The sequence below is a fragment of the Thermobia domestica genome, chromosome 10, assembly GCF_964235325.1.
Source record: "Thermobia domestica chromosome 10, izTheDome1.hap1.1, whole genome shotgun sequence".
Lineage (NCBI taxonomy): Eukaryota > Metazoa > Arthropoda > Insecta > Zygentoma > Lepismatidae > Thermobia > Thermobia domestica.
In genome coordinates, this window is record NC_137463.1 from 93,785,194 (window position 1) to 93,807,786 (window position 22,593).

A 22,593-nucleotide genomic window follows, 5' to 3' on the forward strand; every position below is an offset into this window, starting at 1 on the left:
AATAAATCATTCTTGTCCATTTAGCAACATTTTGTTTTACTCATTCTAATTTTCGTATTTATACTCGTAATTCTTTTCCTATGAAATTTACCACAAATATGCATTTCCCTTTTATACACATAGTATCAATATTAAAAGTACCCTGCAAAAACATTATCAAATTATATTCTTACAAGAAGACAGTTATAGATATGCGACAATCATTTTCGACATAAGTGTATATGTTGCAGCATAACTTATGGAATACCTGACACAATTTAAACAAAGCTTGGTATAGATACAACTTACAATCTGAAAGAAATATACTATGGGGATAATAACCCCTAGGTTAGTTTAGGGGTGGGTTGGGAAGGGCTGGCACGTAAAAATAATTGAAAACTATCTATATTAGTGTCAAATCCATAGTTTTCTGGATCGCTGAGATGAATAGTCCACTTCAAATGTCGTTTATCTCCAAATTCATCCTCCATCGGCATGGAGATGAGACAGAGTGAAAAATAAAATGTCCAAAATGGCCGAGATTAGTGTTCAAGTCGTTCAGCTGGTGTGTGACATCTCGATGACATTTAAGCTCAATTTTAGTCGAATTGGATTACCTAAACCTCCAAAACCTCTGTAGAACTTTCTGATAACTCTAAGCATTCGATGTCCATCGACAGACTTCGAACATAGAGGGAGAGGAAATCACAGAAATCGGTTAGACAACGCAGGAAACATGTAAACATATTTAGCACTTGGATTGAGCTAGGTTCTCACTATATTATTTTAATTAAAATACGCATCTTGAAGAGGGAAGGGACTCACACATACCTTTCGAATATTTTCCAAAAACCTATTTCCCCGTGCGACGAACGTGCGTACAGCCAGTAAATAATAAGGAATTGAAATTGAAGTCTCACATGTACAAAACAAGTAACGAACCTGAAAAAGCAGTGTTCAAGGGTCAATTTCAACAAGGTCTCAAATAGTGAGGTTTAAATTATTCAAGTATATATATATATATATATATATATATATATATATATATATATATATATATATATATATATATTAAAGAAATATGCGAAATGAAATCTAATTTAACGACACACGGTGTTTGTTCACCATAAAATCCTCTTGGTTCGAACCAGGGATCCCACTTATTAGAGGTGAGCGCTCTATCTCAACTGTCTTGTTTAAAAAATCTTGGCCACTCATCTTGCTTTAAAGTTATATTCTGGCAGCAGTGCGTAGGATATTCTAATAATTTGGCTTTTGGTCTCAAGGGGTCGAAGAAAATTCAAATTTGTTTGATTTAAATCAAACTCGAGCAAGACTGCAGGCCCTTTGAAAGAGAAATAAGTAGACATAATTTTTTGAACGGCTTTAATTTGAAACCATTTTTAACGTTTCATCTATGCAGATCTGCTATAGAAGTTGACTTTATTCCCTCCAAAGTGTATTTTGGTCTTTAAATTATATTTTAAAAGTAGCTAGTTTGAGAACGACTACAATAAGGCTATATAATATTGAAGTCCTTATCTATTGTATTTTATGTATCACAGAATTTAGCGTGTCATTGTCTTAGCATGATAGCATAATCGCCTGTCCAGAGAGGAGTTTTGCAACCCAAAATACAATACAGTTTTTTTTCTTGGATTTCCTTTTAAGATTATGCTTCTGTGAATGCATGTAATCATGCGGTTGCTAACCAATGGTGAAACACGAAATCGACATGCTTTAATGCACGAGTTATGTTGTTAGGTTTTTCTTGTTTTCCTTTTTTGAATTGAGCTCGTTTACGTGATGATATAAGAGATTTTCATGTTGGGAACTAAATCTGGTTTCTCATCCTTAATTTACCTCAAAATTTCCTCGTCACCCCCCCTCCCCTCTCTCTCTGACTGTTCTATGAATCGATTCTACCTTCGGATTTAAGACTGACAAGCCACAGAGTTTATACGTATACTGAACCTGCCTACGTTTCCGATACTAAGCTCCATGAAAAATGTCCAACTTATACAAGTAATTAGCTTGCCGAGTAATAATAATAATAATAATAATAATAATAATAATAATAATAATAATAATAATAATAATAATAATAATAATAATAATAATAATAATAAAGGACGATCCAAAATTTATAATACTGACAGCACTAATAATTTTCTAATCTCAGATACTAAGCTAATATCGAAGGTAAGGTTGCTGACTCAACTTCTATCCTTTGCATTGCAAATAGCAGCACCATCAGTTGCTACTGTTTTTCATTTATCAGCATGTTACGCGACTATGTTTTATTTCTCAATTGGAAGACCAGAGATATCTCAGTCAAGATGAGTTCCAGCAAGATAAAGCATCAGCGCTGTATACGAGGGTCACTACGAAAGTTTAGACTAATTTCCGTATGAGCATATCTTGATCAGGTTATTACGATAAGAGTTGTGGAGTAGTTACGCACGATTCCGGACGTATCATCTGATTGATAACGATTTCTAGAAGTCAAGTATCGAAAAGAAGATAGCTCGTAACGTTAATTTGCCTAAATCAAACCAGTAATTGCACATCGCACCATCAAATGCGGAGAGCTGTTTTTAAATTGCACCTTCATTACACAATCACTTAGAGGCAGACAATGCTACGCTGTCTGGTACGAAATTGACGGCATACATAGGATATTTTGGTACAAGTATTCCCATAGATCTGTCAACAGCCAATTCAGCTCAAATATGCATTTAAATATATACGGTATATATAGTTTCGCATTTCTATTTTTCACCAATTTCCGTAATCCACACTGTAGACAGTGGGATTGCTTTATCACAATTGCATGTCTACATATTTAATTATTTCCTCAGATAATAATGGCAAAAGTATCTTGATTCCGCTGTATGTAAATATTAGAGTGCTCTTCCTGTCCTTGCAGAACTTCATTTTGTAAGTAGATTAGTTAAAAAAAATATAATAATAACACATTCTGTAAATTCCAAATAATACATGTATTCATGAGTAAAATAGCATGGATATTTATGTTCAGTTTCCTGCATTGTTCACGTTAAAACTTGCACTTAGCGACAAATAAAGTTTCTAACGTGTTAGCTATATAAAAAACTTTCTGCCGTAAATTCAAATTGAGATTTCCTCAGTATAATTATACGACAATGGTGTAATCAGAATACAGTACTTAAAACCATCAGAAATACGTACCATACGAGGAAGTTATTGCTACTGGTAGGTTCAATTTTTTTATGTAAATATGAAGTAGTTTAAAGAAATAATATCTGGTGGTTGAAATAAATATCTGAATGATAGCATGTATGTAATGTTTTCCTGTCCAAAATACTTACATCCTGTGTGTATGATAATGTATGACAGGTGGCTTTTTCTAGCGATGTCCTTGGAAAACAACACCTTAGTTTGCATATTTTCGCTTCATTGCACGTACGTTTCTATATCTTTTGTGGCATTGCGGTTCTGGTAGTGTTGTCGTGAAACGCTTATTACGATCTTTTACATCGTGTTTTTGCTGTGCGTTTTTTTTCAGTGTTCCCTCTGGTGGTTTATTTTTCCATTTAAAAGGGAGGATGTGGAATTAGATTTTTCCCCAAATATAAAGCATTAATATTAATGGATGTTGATAACTATATATAGTACGTAGTGTTTACCTGCAATGCAGAATGAAGTTTGAGAAAGGGAAAAGAAAGAGCAACACATAGGAAGCAATTGTAAAGTTATGGATAACACCCGACAACTAGTGCAAAATCCTTAGGGTATGAATTCCAGAATTTATACAATGAACTTTGCCCTTGTGAGCTTCGTTTAACATTGTGCATATTATTTCTTCATATAAAGCTAGTGAGTTTCGTTTAGAGTTCGTGAAACTACGGTAGACATTCCAAGTTAAGCGAATTCAATAGCAGTGAAACTAAACCTAATACAGTATCTACGTTTGTAACTTCCGGTTGCAAGAAAAGGAGGGTTAAGATCAGAAATGGAACGTGTTCTTCTAGCACTGAATATATCTATGTATGTATATAAATAAAAATGAAAGTCACTATGTTTGCAACTTAATAATTCTTGAACCACCCGACCGATCTCGATCAAATTTTCAGCATAGATGAGGTTCGGGCTTGGGATGTTTTTTTTTTTTTTTTTTTTTTTTTTTTTTTTTTTTATCATTTCACTTTGGCAGTGCAACTTAGGGGAGGAGGAGATATCTAAAAATGATCGAAAATAACCTATATTAGTGTCAAATCCATAGATTTCGGAGTCGCTGAGATGAACAGTGACACTTCCGATACCGTTTAAATCCAAATTCAGCCCCAAAATTTGAGGGAGAGGAAGATATATAAAAATGATTGAAAATGACCGATATTAGACAGCGCTTCAGTAATAATAAAAAGTGATTGAAAATGAAATGAAATCTTAAGTTTTACGTCCCACGTAGTGTTGCCACGAGACGAGACGAGACGAGACTACAGGCTGTCTCGTCTCGTCTCGTGCAAAGCATGTCTCGTCTCGTGTCTCGTCTCGAAAAAATGTGCTCGTCCCGTCTCGTGTCTCGTCTCGAGAGGTTCTGTCCCGTCTCGTCTCGTCTCGTTTGTCTCGTTTTGTCTCGTCTTGTCTCGTAAAAAATATAGCAGCATACCATGGGAACGAAAGTTAAATGTAGCAGGCTGCACCATGCTAATCAACATCCAACTAAGTTACAAGTATTAACCAGAACACAAAGACAAGAAATGTCACGGTAACTACACCGTGAAGCCTTCACCTCTGGTGTATGTGGTAGTCGGTTCGATCTCGGTTAGTGCCATATGAGCTTTGTGGTGGACAAACATCGAATGTGTGTGGGGGCCGCGGTAGCTCAGTGGTAGAGCGTTCATCTCTGGCGCTTGGGGTCTCGGGTTCGATTCCAGCCCCTGCCAAGTGAACTTTGTGGTGGACAAACACCGTGTGCGTGGGTTTTCTCGGGGTTCTCCCGTTTCATCCCAATTTCTTCATTCCACCATTTCATTCATTACTCATCATCACCGTCTCCTTTAGCCTAACCGGCATTACCGTGGGACCTAAAACTCAAATATTTCATTTCATTTTTCGAATGTGTGTGTTTTCTCGAAGTTGTCTAGTATCCTACCACTTTCTTCATTCCGCTAATTTTCCCATCATCATCCATTCGGGGTGAGCCAAAGTTGCCTAAAGGTCTTAAAAATAAATTCAAATAAGCTCACAAGGCAAGGACAAATAATTTACAAGATAATATATCTCTGCTGTTAGTTGTCTGAGGCTTCTCGACCCTGTCCTTTTTTTTTTTTTTTTTTTTTTTTTTTTTTTTTTTTTTTTTTTTTACATTCTGAAACATTGAAATTTGTTTCATAGTTTCAATACACGAATATACAATAAATTGCTCATAGATACGTTGAAGATGAAGACTCTAATGTCAAATAATGTTTACACGACAAGCAAAGTTCGATGTAAAGGTGTCACCATCCACGACACTATCGTATACTATCAGCCCACTTGCTTTATAGTGTCTGTAAAGATACATATATATATATATATATATATATATATATATATATATATATATAGAGAGAGAGAGAGAGAGAGAGAGAGAGAGAGAGATGGAAAGATATATAGATAAATAGAGAGATAGAGAGATAGATATGTGTGTACACTTTGATTTCATATATTCCAGCCTTTAGGTTTCCATACCAATCCAAAAACTACTTTTCATTTTAGCATGTTTAGATTTGTTGCAATTATTTTTTTTTTAAAAAAAAGCTCGGAACCAAATAATTTTATTGAGTAATGGAAAGTATTTGATTGAAATCTTATATGTTACTGCACAGTAAGCTCTACTTAAAGTGCCATAGTAATGGGAGCTGAACGACACATCGGACCAAAGAATACTTGGGGCCAGTCTTCACCTCCATGGTACAAATCTGTTCCCATAACCGCGGGGTGTGTGCCACTATATGGTGGTTGCCCCGTTTGTGTAACAAACTCATGACAGTACACCTAGATTAGCTAGTGGTCTAAAAAAAGTTGATTTTTGGGTGGCCATTTTGGATTAAAGTTTCTTATATTGTCGTGATCTATTCGCAATCATACAACGTCGAAATGTTGACACATTGGGTACGGGGATTCGAACTTGTAACCGCAGATGATTGTATAATTTATCAATGAGGCATGTTGTGTTAATGCACGAATGATATCTTAATCAATCCATCTTAGTTTTTTCTTGCCATTCATTAGCATATTTACTTGGCCCTGTATAAAACTTTTTCATAATATATCCACCACCGGTTATTAACCACTTTATTGAAACGATCACAATATTATATTTTAGAACTGGCCTTTGAAATTAATTCTTTATTATATTTGCTTTCCAATTCTTTTAACTTCGTTTGTAAACATATTTATTTGGCTTTGTACATACTGTTAGACTTCAGTTTTTCGTTCTCTTTAAGTAAAAAGGAGAGCTCTTCCTTTGGTTTATGCCCCTCACTCTCCACAAAACAAACGAAAAATAACATAAACAAAGAGTTATTTTTTATTTCAGTCACAATAGTTATTTCATCTGGCTGCACCCCAATGTCTGATTTGTTTTTTCTTTAAACACCTAACTTCCGTACATTTAATTCTTTCATTATTTACATCAACACGGTTCCGTATAGTAAAGGTAAGTTTAGTGAAGGCACGTCTTGTTTAAACTTTTTCTTGGGTAGAATATTTAGAAGCTTACATTTTAAATTATGTCCATAAGCTTCGGGAATAAAATGATCGGAATAGACGCTGGCGTTTTCAACTTTAAAGATATCTTTCCGACAGCATTTCTTTCGCCAAACTTTCCGCAAAGGAACCGAGGGAAATACATGATAAATAACTTTGGAACCCGTAGTATTTCTACTATAATTGCGACAAATACTTAGTGTAGAATTCGACATGCTTATAGGCTAACACGAGCACTACAGTAATTAATGTTTTCTTAATACAGGAAAGCAAGAATCACTCACTTTCCTGTAAAAATCAAAGAAACAAACAAGGGTGAATGACAAGAACCTTGGGCGGAAGCTGTTTCTGCTCCCGCCGTGATGTCACAATTTTACTGCATCTTCGGTTTTCAAAGAAGGGTAGTTATGACGCGACCTTAAAAGAGGAAAGGAACAGTAGGGTCGGCGAACCTTGGAAGCAGAGGGCAATTTCGCACACTGGTCAGATCAAACATTTCCGCGTAACAAAACGAAGGTCCCCCTGTAAAACCTCTTCATTTAAAGTGTTATTGTTAGTATCATAAATTTGCTGAAAGCAAACAATTTGAAGGGTTCGTCGATAATATCTGCTTTTTTTGTCCTGCGCCCGCCTTCCAAACGAAGAGGTGAATTTTACAACATGACTGCTGTATACTAAGCGAGCGATTGGTAAAATGGTAAAAGTGTATTTTTATGTGTATGTGTGTGTGTGTGTGTGTGTGTGTGTGTGTGAGAGAGAGAGAGAGAGAGAGAGAGAGAGAAGACAAAATTTTAGTTTCAAGATGACATACTTCAATTGCCGTTTTCGGTTAATTTCGGTTCATATAGCAAAAAGAATACCGCCACCAGAGAATCCGCCATCTCAACCAGAACTTTCAACTACAGCCTGTAATGAGTGTAGACCTTATCCAGTTTTCAAATTGAATAGATGGGGTGGTAGTTCGGTTTCTTGACCTTGTAAAAATCTTCCCTGTCTTTGATTTTGTTTGTCATCATTCCAGCCAGAAATGAAAAAAAAAATGAGAATTCCTCAGTTTACAGCAAGGGGAATTGGGGACAAGACATTAAGGATGATATTCCTGGAAGCTCATGTATCTCGATTGATTCATTCAATAGACAGAGGACACTTTTCTATGAAGGCTTTTCAACATATTTTCTCACAAAGGGGATTTTCCTTTTGCAATCTATATGACCACTGGCAATTTCAATCTTGGCCATTCCCGCCAGCGTTTGCATTTTCGAGACACGAGACGGGACGAGACATCTCACGAGGCGTCCCGTCTCGTCTCGTGTCTCGTCTCGTTTTCGAGACGGGACAAGTAGTCTGTCTCGTCTCGTGTCTCGTCTAAAAGGGTTCCGTCTCGTCTCGTGTCTCGTCTCGTTTACGAGACGAGACGGGACGGGACACGAGAAATGTCTCGTCTCGTGGCAACACTAGTCCCACGGTTATGCCGGTTAGGCTAAAGGAGACGGTGATGATGAGAGAAATGGTGGAATGAAGAAAGTGGGAGGAAACGGGAGAACCCTGAGAAAACCCACGAGCACGGTGTTTGTCCACCACAAAGATCACTTAGCGGAGACTGGGATCGAACCCGGGACCTCAAGCACCAGAGGTGAACGCTCTACCACTGAGCCACCGCGCCCCCAAAAAGTGATTGACTAGTGGAACATATTAGTAATATTTCTTATTTTAACACAGCGAAGCTACTGATTGACGCTAGTTCATACTATTTAGGGATCAATATTGAAACTAGAGCTTGAGCTTGCATTAGTTTTTCGTAGTTCCGTTTCAGTAAAACAATAAGAACTGAGATAAAATCTATTCTTGGCATCTTGAATCCATATTTAAAAAAATAAAATAAAATAAAAGTTTAACACCTCCTATTACCTCCTAACACCTCCCAGTTGCAGTAGAGAAATAAAGTAGAAGATGGAACATGTTCTTTGTATGCTAGATCCATATCAAAAACTTCTTCTTGCTGTATATTATGGTGTTTTCACTATGGCGATCAAGTTAGTGTTGAAACCGGAAATTGTAGATTTCCATTACTTCCGGTTTCGATAGAAGGATAATGATCGAGACGAAACTTATTCTTGGGACGTCAAATCCACACCAAAATACCATTTGTGTGTGTATGTGTGTGTGCGTATATATATATATATATATATATATATATATATATATATATATGTGTGTGTGTGTGTGTGTGTGTAGATCAATATTGAAACCAGAAGTATACATTTTCATCACTTCTGGGTTTACTAGAGAGCAAGGATGAAGATGGAACTATTCTTGGGCCACTGATTCATATCCAGAAAGCCACTTCTCGCTATCTATTATCATTTTTGTTCATTTGTGAATTTGAGATTGACAAAATTTTCCTTAGATTTTCTCGAAATTCTCACCTTTCCTCCCACCTTATCATTTCACTATTTATTTCGTAATCATTCACTTTCATTAATTATTCGTCTCCTTTAGCCTCCAAGGCATAACCTTGGGACATAATTTAGAAGTTTCATTTTAATTATTGTTATTAATTATTTTCCTCTTGTACACATTGAAACATAGGACATTTATGTGCCTAATATTTATATAGAAGCTGGTTACAGCAAGAATAATTCATATTTTAAATTGTATAAGATATTTCTTCTTATATTTGTATATGAAACTCGTTACATCGTACAATACTTTATTGTAATTGTTTTTAAAAGTATGACTTACTTTTTCTTGTGTACCTGTTGACTCGATTATGCCATAACAAAAATATTACACAAATTCCAATAAGAATTACACACCGTTTCAATACACACAACAACAACAAGAACACAAACATACATATACACACATGCAAGAGAAAAAGGTCAGAGAAATAAAACAACTTTTTAAAAAATATTTTAATTCTCAAATTGTGAGAGTAGTAGTTCGTCATAATTCTAACAAATGAAACGTGAAAGAACAGTACACAATTAAAAGAAAAAAGCCTGTGAGAAACATCTTGGCATTTCAGCTAAACGAATAAAACGCAAGCTCTGACGCGACGTTGCCGAGTGCTGAGGGGTGTGGCTATGGCTAAGCAGACGAACTATAGCGCGATCAGGTGGCAGACGATAGACGTGGATGTGTACAAAATAAACGTGGCAATACCGCTGGCCTCTCATTTGCTAGCAGCATTTAAAGGGAACTTGGAGCGCCGCCATCAAATACGAAGATGTTTGTCACACCGTTTAGTAGTTATGAAACAGTTAACCAAACGCAGTAGAACAGAGTTAATAAGACATAAAATGTTGTTATAAGATTATCGAAGGAATAATAATAATAATAATAATAATAATAATAATAATAATAATAATAATAATAATAATAATAATAATAATAATAATAATAATAATAATAATAATATTGTAGAGCTAGGAACAGCGATGAGCCAATGTACACAGGACGTTTAATAAATTTTGCACAGATGAGTATAGACTAATACGGCATTTTTATTAGTTGCAATACGATGATGAAGTTTTAGGTGAACATTATTCAATCCTTTGGCTTCAAAGTGGCAATAATTGTTGTTTCCTGTTGTTCATAGGTGAACCACAATTGATACTGAAGTAGACATCAGGATCCGACAACGTTGGTAATGGAATTTCTGTTCAGAACAGGCGATGCATCAGCCACATCAATTCATAAGTTTCTTCCTCTTTATGTGGATCACATATTGGACCGCACCAGTATCCAACGTCTGGACTTTCCAGATAAGGCCAGAAAATTATGGCTTCCTTTTTCTGGGATCAGCGCGGTGTCATTTTCATAGACTTCTTGGAACATGGCTTCATAATTAACAACGAGCGTTATTGTTTGTCACTGGATAAGGTACGACGTGGTCTCCACACCAAGAGACAGGGGCTGCAAGATAAGATCAAACTCCATCATGACAAAGCCTCATACAGCCATGATGACACAAGAAAAAAATCATGAAAATGGGATGGGAAGTCGTCTCTAGCCTCGCTATAGTACGAACTTAGCTCCTTAGGATTTCTTCCTGTTTGGTCATCCGTGCGAGGAAAAACATTCGACAGTGACAAGGCCCTCATTTCTTGTGTGAAACAATGGTATAAAAGTCAGCCACCTGAATTTTACCAAAATGGATTCTATGCATGGATGGAACGTTGGACGAGATGCGTCACAGCAGATGAAGGCTACATTGAGTGACAGTTTTGTAGCCAAAGGATCAAAGTATGCGAACCTAAAATTTCATCATACTGTAGTTAATAATAATATTAATACAACCATCTGTTAAAAACTAATTGAACGCTTCTTGTACAGCACTATGTTAAAATCACATTTGTGAATTTACAAGAATAAACATTAATATAGAAATAGGAGGATAAAATGTTTGCATGCAGCTTGGCTTCTTATCACATAAACTGTTGATACATGTAAACTCATATTAATGCATAATTTTATCGTTAACTTTTTATTTTTGAGATTTTTAAAATTACAGTTTAAGATAATAATAATAATAGTAAAGTACTTTAAAATAACAGTTCACACATAAAAATATTTAATTTTTCGTAAAGTATATACATATATTTTTTATTACCTATACAATTTTAACCATATGCATTTCTCTCTGTGTCTTATTTTAGAAGTGAGTTCATATGCGGTAATATTCTAAGAAGCTTGCTTTTTCATTATTGGAACTTTTTTCTTCTAGACTTTTAAAGTATCTTATGAAAAAAGAGAAAGAAAGGAAAAAAGAAATAAAAGAAGTAAATATATTTTAGATCTGCTCCTTTTATATAGGGTGACTACAAACAAGGGCGCCAATTTTTCTGTAAATTTGGAGGGGCCCATTTAGAAGGTACATATATGAAGATTTTAAGAAAAATTGCATTCAAATTATGCCAAATATTGTATATTCATAAATACAATAGGGGGTCCACATGATCTTTGGGGGGGCACGCCCCCAGGATCGGCGCCCTTGGCTACACAGTCCTGTTAACCCTAAAAATAAGTAACATAGACCACTGGATGTACGTAAGTACCTACACGGAAAGAACTGCATGACATGAATAACAGTGTTTTCGAGAATTTTTATTGAGATAGGAAACATTAAGTGTCCAAAGGATCAGTCTGTCGACCGTCATTCTCATGACAAAGGATAAAAACCCACCAAGTTCTGTGCAACATTTTGCGGAGCATTGCAGGTGTAACGTGAGTAAAAGTTTGTTTCACAGCTTCTCTCAGTTCGGCAATGGTATCGTAATAGTTATGTGCGACGATGCCCTTTATGAACCCTCATAGTGCATTATCACAGATGGTGAGGTCTGGGCTTCGTGGTGGCCAGGCAAGTGATAGGGCAGATCCGCACTACCAATCCAACGCCCAGAAAGGACTTACGTTCACACACTCAGAAACAAAGGGAAACCTTACATTAGCATAAAAATTAGCATTTATAAAGGGGTAACGGGACTTTGTTGCACCCTATATACAGGATGTCCCAACAAGAAGGGGCAATATTTTGGGGAATGGTAGTATGAGTGATTATAAGCAAAAAAGTTCATATAAACATAGGTCCTAATCTCAACGGTTTGAGAGCTACAGTTTGTGAATAATTTTTGACTTCGTTGCGTATTGTTCACCCTGCAACTACTTTATAGATGTAAGATGCGGATTTGAAAGGTGATGGAATGACCTTTCCAATGGTATGCAGCATGTGGCAGTGTTGTCTTCGGAAGGGAAGCTATTGAGGGGAATTTTAGAAAGTTAATGTTATTTAAAGAAATTGGATGGCAACACTGATTCCAAACTATCCCTCAATAACTTTTCTTCCAAAGAAACCACTGCCACATATTGCATATTATTGGAAAGATCATTTCATCACCTTTCAAATGTGCTCTATACCACCTCTGTAGAATAACTACAGGGTGAGCAATAATATAAAGTAAAAAATGGTTCACAACCTGTAGCTCTCAAACCGATGAGATTAGTACCTATGTTCATATGAACTTTTTTGCTTAGAATCACCCATACTACCATTTCCCAAAATATTGCCCCTTCCTCCTGGGACACCCTGGGACGTGGGTGCACAAATGCTTCCTTTCAGTTATAGGCTGCCGAAAAATTGAAAAAATGAACTTTAAACGTTCATAGCTCCAAAACTATGGGACTTACCATAGTCGGGTCAGGAATTCACTTAGTAACTAGTATGTGCCCTATAAAAATATTCGTGTTTCAGAATCCTGCGGTACTTCCATAACAATTTTTTAGAGGTTTCAAATTTTTTTAAGAGTATGAAATTTTTTAAAGAGAATCTGATACATTGAAAATGAAATGAAATTGTTGAGTTTTACGTCCCACGGTTATGCCGGTTAGGCTAAAGGAGACGGTGATAATTAGAGATGAATGAAATGGTGGAATGAAGAAAGTGGGAGAACTCCGAGAAAACCCACGCACACGGTGGTTGTCCACCACAAAGTTCACTTGGCGGGAGCAGGGTTTGAACCCAGGACCCCAAACACCAGAGGTGAACGCTCTACTACTGAGCCACCGCGGCCCCAATCTGAGACATTGAAGCACAGTGTTCTAGGTGATTTGACATGGAATGACCCATACACTTTATTGTTTTCGTACAATCAGTTTATCCATTTATGGTTTTTATACTATGAATCATGTAACGCTGAAACTGTTTTCGAAGTAAGATTTGGGTTAAATATTGTTACCCACGTGTCTCAAGAAACATCGCGCCTTGTCTCGAATTAAAAAAAAAAAATCTCGTCTAAGTTATAATCTCGTTTTCGAGACGAGACGAGACGAGAATTTTCTTGTCTTGTTGTGGGCAACTAATTGCAAGGCAATATTCGCTGGATGTATGGTGTTATTTGGAAAGCCTCTTGGAAAACCTCTTTGAGTAGGGCAGAAGAAGATAAACAGGATAATTGTATAGTAGCATCATAGGTTGTCAAATTTCGTTATATCTGGTTTGATCTCCGGTTGAAGCACATGTTTTATGTGCCGTGCGTTAAACTGAGGATCTGCACCTTACGTAGTAGTAACGCTGAAAAGCAACCTTAAACTTCAAACAAACAAATTTGATTAATTGTGCTTGTTTCGTTCCCATTTTCCTAAAATTATCCATGAAGAATAAATTGGAAGTCATCGTGAGGTAGCCCAATTGCATTTCTTACAGAAATACTCTGGGATGTGTTCAGGAGACTTGAGGTAAGGGGTAGATGAAGCTGTTAGAAAAAAAAAAAATCTTTAACGTCCCACGGTTATGCCGGTTAGGCTAAAGGAGACGGTGATAATGAGAAATGAGTGAAATGGTGGAATGAAGAAAGTGGGAGGAAACGGGAGAACCCCGAGAAAACCCACGAGCACGGTGTTTGTCCACCACAAAGTCCACATGGCGCGAGCTGGGATCGAACCAGGGACCCCAAGCACCGGAGGTGAACGCTCTACCACGAAGCTGTTAGCAAGTAAGGATAAAAGCATTTCAGTAATATGAACTAGTATAAACTTCTACATAATTGTGTAGGAACATCATATATTCTCATGCAGCAGATGCTGTAGCCATCTTGAAAATAGAAGAGAGGACCGCTAGTCCTTGGAAAATAGAGGCTGAATTAAAAAGTGCAAAGTTTCAAAATGTCTGAGAGAAATTTAGTGCTAAACTATTTTAAAACACCTCTGATTTGTTTAATTCTTGTCGGAATGTCAATTTATGGAATGCTTTGTCATCTTTGAGATATGCTGGAGTTGAATACCCGACACTCCCAGTTAAAGTTTTATGTTAAATATCGTAATTTTAATAGAAAAGAAGGCAAATCAATAAAATGAGCCTAATTAACATATGGTGTTGAAATTGATCCTTAAGTCAAGGAGAGTTTTATGTAAAAACATCAAAGGTGGAAGTATACATCGTTTTCCCCAGGAAGCAGTTGTCTTTCGTCCACCAGTCTTCAACTTGATCTCCTGACAAAATTATTCTGAGTTGTGTCAGTCTTTTATTAAAGCTGCAAGTTACCGTTTGGTCTTACCCATTAGGCTTTCTAGAAAATGGAGTAAATGTTCCATTTACAAGTTTAGAGATGTAATTATAAAAATAAAAATAAAAAATGTTGCCCTTCTTAGGTGGCGACCGAAATTCAAGAGTAGTCTTGATAACGTTTCATTCGTAAAAGTTTAGTATGTTCATAGTAGACTGTTTTTTATAGATTCCTAAATGATATAACTTTTTTTTTTTTTTTTTTTTTAAAGAGTATTCCCAGACTGGGGACTGATACTGGTGAATTCATTCAACCAGTGCTTTCTTTCTGGCAACATATACCTATTAGCTCTTGATTCCAATGTTAAAAATAAATAAACAAAATTAAATAACAGATAAAATAAAATAAAAACTGGAAAAGGTCTACCCTAACTCTCAACATTTCATGTTTTGTAGAAAAGCTAAAAACGAAAATCAAATTGATTTTTTCCATTGCACTTTCTGCAGTGAATCCGTATTTATGTGTGTGTGAGAGAGAGAGGAGAAAAAATGATGGGCACTATGTATTCAGCTACTGTTCCTTTTTTGGCTCTCCCCTGCCGACTTTTTTTTTTTTAGTTCATTTCCGCGTTCCTTTGTTTATTTCCGTGCCTGCGTTCTTAACCTTGAAAAATGTAGTCGTTCGTAACCCTTTTGGCTTGGTTAGTTGCTTGGGTACAGCCAATAATTTTTACTTCCATGTCGGTCATTGTCAAAAGTTTAAAACCGTGAAGTGATATACGATTTGTTGAGTTTTCTCTTTTGCTCTTTTTCTCTCTCAGCTTCTCAAACTTTCTTTCCATTTTATTATTGCTTATTTTCTTTCTTTTTTTGTGTTTGTGTTCCACTATAATCATTGTTGCCAGGTTTTTATGTAGGGCTCTCCCCTCTCTTTTTTTGTGGTTGTGGTCGGTTGAAAAAGTTTTCTACGTGAGTGACGTGAAATGACATGTTCTGCGGTGATGTTGCTCACTGCAATGCCTGGTTCATTTGCACGGTAACTGTCAAAGCTAATTGCTATGCTTGTAGCAGGTTTCAAAGCACTGCCAAGTTGAAATCGTGAATGGCAACGCTGTAAATAATGCAAGAAATAGAATCATAGGTGCCAACTACCTTATAGTTATGGAGGAGTTGGAATCTCTTAGCAGTTCTTTTCTGTGGGTAATGTGATCTGATTGATTTTGTTATTCGCTCTTTTATGTTATGTGGTCCATTTAAATCTAAGGCGTGACGCATATTAATCAGAGGAAGGCCAGTCAAACTGAGGCAGAAGGAAGCAGGAGAGAATGCCGAGGTCAAGGCCTGAGTACATTGACTGTGTGTCTCATTCACAACCCCCATGCCTTTGTTTATCACGTGTTCGAGTGAATATGGGGTATGAGGTTTCGTTGGACTGCTCACAGTGCTGAACCTTGGCTCGGATGCTCAAACCTCTGTTCAATAAAGGTCCGGCCTAAGAAATCCCACTCACATGTTGACATGTGGCTCCAAGTTTGATTCCTGATATTCACCCAGCCAATCAGATATCTTAGTACGACTGATCTTCATCTCTGTCAAAGATCGTAACTTCCTGAAAAGAATTTTGCCTTGTGCCACAGAAATAACACAGCCCCTTCGTGGCTATATGGTTCGACACATTGCTTCGATTTCTGGCGAGAGCTCATGTGATTCGGGTCCTACGTTAAGCTGTATATTCACCTCTCATACAGCCTCGGTACTGAAACAGACGATGGACTCTAACCAAACCAGAGGATCCTACTGGCTAAGCGGTTAGCGTACGCACCTTTGGCGTGGGAGACCCGGGTTCAATTTCCGCCGAGAGCTATTGTGGTTCGGATCCCACGTTAAGCTGGTCTTATATAGCCTCATTGCTGAAAGGGGCGTTAAGCTTAGATCAATCTAACCCAACCAACCAGTCAAGAAATTGTAATTGACGTGTGAAAATGAATATTTGTTTAATGAAACTGTAAACTACTTATTTCTTGTATGTGTCGCATTCATAATCCGAACTCGTAATTTATCCTAGATTCCAAAGCAGTTATTACAGGCAAGAGTATCTAGGAGTTGTGATTAGATACGAAGTTGGCCAACTTTATATATTTTACTGTAGTGTCTTATTACTGACTGTTATTGACATAGTATTAAGTTCATTTTGTTTTCTTTAAAATGAATCCAAAAATCCAAGAAATGTGTTTTTCAATAAAGTTAGTCTATCCCAGTTCCTGTCTTCCTACTAAAAAGGCGATCAATTTTTCGCAGATCTACCATTCTTCTTTTTTATTTATTTACTGATGTGTAGTATCCCCCCTTTTTTTGGCACCGAGACTATATGAGACGTGGATCGGCAAGGTGGAATGAGAGCTACCGTAATGCATTCAAATTTTTGAATGTTCTTCCACCGGGAATCGATCCGGTGCCACGTGCCCAAACGCACATATGCTAGCAAAGAGGGCTAGTTAACATTTGCGAACATTATGGGACCCTTTACGTGTACAATATTTCGAGTTCCTTGGCGGCAAAGCGGTGAACGTACGCGCCTTTGGTGTGGGAGTTCGATTCCCGACGTGAGCTCATGTGCTTCGGATTTCATGTTAATCAGTGTACGGTATTTTGTGGTAATCTTTATTCTTGTAAATAGGGTACTCAAATTATTCTTGTAAATAGGCAACTCCTTGGATATACTCCCTGTACTTTCAATAATCGATATCAAAATCAGAATGTGAAATTTTATGGCTTACAGGTCTATAATTCGGACATTTGATTTATTTTTCTTTTTTTAAATTATCAGTATTTTGTATGATTTTTTAAAAATAAGCCCTTTAAACTAAAAGAGACGGATGATTATTGGAAGTCAGCGATTATGAAACAGTTGTTAGAATGATAATATGGAGAAGAAACGGAAGAGCCTCGAGAAAACCCACGGGCACGATGTTGTCTCCCACAAACTCACAAGACCTGGAATTGAACCAAGGTCCACTTACATCAGAGGTGAGCGCGTGTCTCCCGATATTTCGTACAAATTGTATTATTATTATTATTATTATTATTATTATTATTACCAAAAATAAAGCCAATCGATATGAAAAACTTGTACAATAACACCGATCCTGAAATGTTGTTGCTAAAAATTAAAAAGAACCGCGGTTTGGATAATCGAACTTGAGATTCGAATTATGAAGCCTATACCAAGCGATTAGAAAGTGGAAATTTTGAGTTCATTGCACCATATAAACTTACTTATATTCTTTAAAAAAATGCATAAATTATTTTGGCAAACTCCATCCTTCCAGCATCTAAATAAAAACAATCTTGCTAATTACAACTTTCACGTTTTGTTAACGTCCTCATTTGTAAGAAGTATCTAAGTGGAACACGTTTTTGCTGTACACATTAGGAGTATGTTTCTCATAATGGTTGGCAACTCTGTGCTAAAGCTGCGGGCATGAAGCTTCGGGTCATTTTAGTTAGCAATGGGCGTTTAGAAAGACTGGAGGAGTGTGTGAGTGAGTGCAAGAAGCTCTCAGGTAGCTAGCCGCCACGTTAGACACTGACCTAGATTACCTTGAGTGCTTTGCTCGCCGATTTTTATAACCAGCAGCAGTAATTTTGTACAGCGGTTTTATTGTGTTTGGTCTGGTCTGCAGATTTATGTCATTCCTTGGTAGCTTTGAACTTGGCGGAGCCGGAGAAATTACAATAGTGAGAAACTGAGAACATTTTCTTTTGTGACAAGAAAGCGCAAGTGATACCTGTTTATTTTTCGTTGTGCCTTTCATTTGCTTATAACACAGTTCGTCGAAGAGTTGACACTGAAAGACAATCTTCCCTCAGTCAGGGAGAAGTAAAGGAAGTTCAAAGAGCTTGGCAGTAACGAAAATCTCATCTGTTTTCCACGTGACAGTATATCAGGCCTACCAATCTTGGAAAGAGCTGTTCTGTGTCATACATGTTGAAGGGAAGTTTTTGTGTATTCATGGCGAGAGAAGAGAAGCCCGAGCGGAAGAAGTCGTTGCCTTAAATAGGTTGCTGAACGTGGTTGAGTTTTTTCTTTTTCTCCTTGTGTGTGTGTGTTATTGAAAATCCCATTCCTTTACCGCACAACGTCATTGCCAGTTACTCTGTGATGATGCATGCAGACGAACGAAGAGAAGGAGTGAGTGATCATCAACTACTTCATCATGACGATATGTGAAAAGTTCGTAAGTCAGCTTGCATGTTGATGAAAGAAGTTTCATCGCATCGCCCGGCTTCTTAGTTGTGCGTGCGTGTGTGAAGAGTGTGTATCTGAATTTTGGTGGTATGTGATGTGATCGTGTGCTAGCGGCATGGTTTCTCTTATGTATGAATAATATTTTTCAAAATCTGCGTGAATATTTTAGTGAGAAAGTTCGGGTGTTGTCAAGTTTGTGTGTATGGTTTTAAAAAAAGTTCAGAAATACAGTTTTATGAATCATCATGTTCCGGTCTCATAGCTTAGACTTGGCATTCCTCAAACGCACCAAACAACGAAAGCAGAGACGTGGCTCTCGGTATCACACAGTAAGGTAAGTTTTTTTTTTTTCATTTTGTATAAACTATGTCTGATATTTGGTATTTGTGTAATTCCTTGAGAAGTGTGACAACCCTGTGTAAAAATTAATTAGTATCTAGACTTAAAATGTGTTACATAGACCTCCTCATTTTTCGGAAGTTCAGTTATTGGGAATAATTGCTATTATAGACGCGGCTTCACAAAAAATTGTTATCTGGGAGTTGAAATACAATATGAATGCAACTCTCGAAATTCAATATGAAAAATGACTGTTCTGTTTCTATTATTATTATTAATATTGTATTATTATCGTTCGGCTGTATTTAGCTATTGACTATCCGTCTTATGAAACTCATCAGCAATCCGCCATACTTAAATTTAATATGAAATAAGCTAATTATGTGAGAAGTGGAACGCTTTTAACTTTACTTGGGGAAAGATTTCTTTCATCTGCTGCTGGACCACCGTCTGCGAAAAGCGTGGAAAAATACTGAAGAAACGAAATCTGAAAGACATAAAGTCCCGAAACGTAAGAAAAAACGAGGAAGATAATATCATTTTTGTTTCAATTTATTTTCTTGAGCCCAAAATCAGGATTAAAGTCGGTGAAAATGTGATGCTTATGCATTATAGGCCTATCCCGTTAAATGTTCATATATTCAGTTATCTTTCCTACTATGCATCTTTATCTATTCAATATAAGAAATAATGTCTACAAGTGTTTCTAGTTCGTTAAAAAAAGCAAGGAAAATATGAAGCAGTGGAGCACTCTCTTCTTTGATTTTAGGTCATGTAAGTTTGTGGAAGATAATATTGTGTTCCATTACCTCCCACATGTTCATTCCATCAAATCTTTCATTAATAATTCACTTTGATTAATCATCTGTCTTCTTTATCTTAAAACCCCGTTGGATATTAAAGATTTGATCAAATTTTCGTTAATATCTTTTGTGGAACAGAATCTCCACTTTTTTAACGAATAAAATTGTCAGATGGCTCAGGATAATAGGCTATGTAGAGAAAGATATTTCAAATTTGTTTATTAATGTTTTGAGAAGTAATCACAGGTTATAAGGCAACATTATTGAAATTATAACAATTGTTTCATTTCCGTCACTTTACTTTTTTCTTATTGGCTGATTCTCGCTTTTATGCTCAACGTGACATGTTCTATGTGAGCAAAAATCCTGCAACAAAATGTTTACTAAGCAACATCATATATTTCATAACAAAAGATTTATATCATAGGTGTGAATGACGAAAATGATTATAAGAAATATAAAAAAGGGAAAGACAAATTAGCCAAGGTCGTGTTCATTTTGCGTGAGATATAGTCGATATCTTGTCTAACTCTGACATACCAGGTAGTTTCCAGCCTGCGTACTCGAATATCAACAGATATGACCACTACGACGATATCCTAGGCGTTGATTGAGTTAATTTTGAGTTTAACGTCTCTTTCAGCAGCGAGGATATACGAGACGAGACCTACTGATTAACGTGGAATCCGAACCACATGAGCTCCCGCCGGGAATCGAACCCGGATCTCCCACGCCAGAGGCGCATATGCCAACCGCTTAGCCATGAAAGAGCCCGATATCCTAGGCATTGAACACTATGATTTTAGGATAGGGTGATAAGTTCCTTTTTCCCTGTGTATGAAAAAGGTACATGTAAAACAGGAAATTGAGGAGCTAGAACAAAGGAGTAGGTTGGGAATTAGGAGTGAAGTACCGGTACCCCTATGCAAAACCTGTGTTTGGCGGATTTAGAACTTTTGAAACCTGCTTATTTGTTAATTCTAAAATATTATTGGTTAATAGAAAAAAAGTCCAAATATGAGACATATACTGATTGATCTCATTGAGCTGAACAAAATGGTATGGTTGAGAGTAAATCCTCATGCATAGTTGTAGAAAAAATCAAGAAATTTATGCTCCATGAAAAGCAAAGATTAAACAGATACTCAACTCTACCCTCATCAAATTTCTCATTATGTCACTAGCAAGACATAGTATATAGTTGATTAAAAAGGTAAATTTGAAAATTGATGAATGCTAAAAGTTTAATATTGTGCAATAATTTATATATCATATCGTTATTAACAAAATGTCACGCATAGGGATAAATTTTCATGCGTAATTTTCGAAGAAAACGAATTTTTATGGTGCGCCAGAAAGTACTCGTTCCCTAATGGTGACATCGAGTGAAACGAATTTTTATAGTGTGTCACAAATTACGTCGTTCCCTAATGGTGACATAGAGGAAAACGAATTTTTATTATGCGCCCAGAAGTACGTCGTTCCCTAATGGTGACATTGAGGAAAACGAATTTTCATGGTGTGGAAAAAAAAAAAAAAAACGTCCTTTACTAATGATGACACACATACTCCTAACACTAAAGGAGATAACACCTATAAGTAGGGGTCTAGTACCAACTAAAGCTATTGTATGAAATTCGAAAACAGGATACAAAATACTAAGTTTTACTTCTGCTCAATGATATCAATTCTAACTGATCCTGATCGGAAGTATGTGAACTGAGTACAGATTTAAATAAAAATGTTCTAAAAGATCGCATCATATTCTGAAAGAAAGTCTGCAGAGAAATCTATGTAGATGATGATAACGAAATACAGCCAAAAGAGGACTGTGTAGCTGTAAAAATAAATAAATAAATAAATAAAATTTATACACAAACAGTGTTCTGTTAGAGCTTCGTGGAAACTGTAACAGCGTTTGCACACGTCCCCGGCAATGCCGGATCCGGTTCCGACAATGCCGGCGATGGAGTCGGCGGCAATGTAATCAAATGGTAGCTGGCACACGCTTTCCGACCCGGCAAAAAAGCCGGTGGAACTCCCGGCTCCGGCAAATGCAGCCGGACTAGCCGCCGACATGTCGGTGCCGGCTCCGGCTCCGGTTTTGTCGGCGGCAATGTTTTATTATGCGTAGATGCACACGCAGCCGGCAAAGACGGAGCCGGCTTGTTGATAGGTTTCTTCAATCTAGTTACAGTGAATGAGTGGCAAGGCGTTGTGTATTCTTGTTTCTTTTCCTGTATTTGGATTTTTTGTTTACTTCAGGTTTTTTGTTATTTTCTTTTTTTCACATCATATGAATATATAATGAAGAATGAAATAATAAAAATGGCTGTGAGGTACCACAAATATAGTGGCTTGCTATTTACATAAATTCTCAGCAAGGGAAATTCGGATCTTACGGCAACGCGTAAAGTGAGTTTCACACATGTATGTATGTATATTAATTTGTTATCTTCTACAGCTGAAACTTATTTAAACGATTT

General features: G+C 36.7%; 1 protein-coding gene across 3 annotated transcripts in view; it reads left to right on the top strand.

The window, feature by feature from the left end:
- LOC145662571 (rho GTPase-activating protein 32-like) overlaps positions 1 to 22,593 on the top strand; it is a 659,017-nt gene that overhangs the window by 336,475 nt on the left and 299,949 nt on the right. The window contains exon 1 of one of the 3 annotated variants that reach the window (XM_081728259.1): positions 18,238 to 19,299. The exons of the other annotated variants lie outside the window; for them this stretch is intronic. Coding sequence (XP_081584385.1) covers positions 19,211 to 19,299 — 89 coding nt within the window. The 5' untranslated portion in view covers positions 18,238 to 19,210. Of the gene's footprint in view, positions 1 to 18,237; positions 19,300 to 22,593 lie in introns of those variants that run through there. 3 annotated transcript variants of the gene reach the window in all.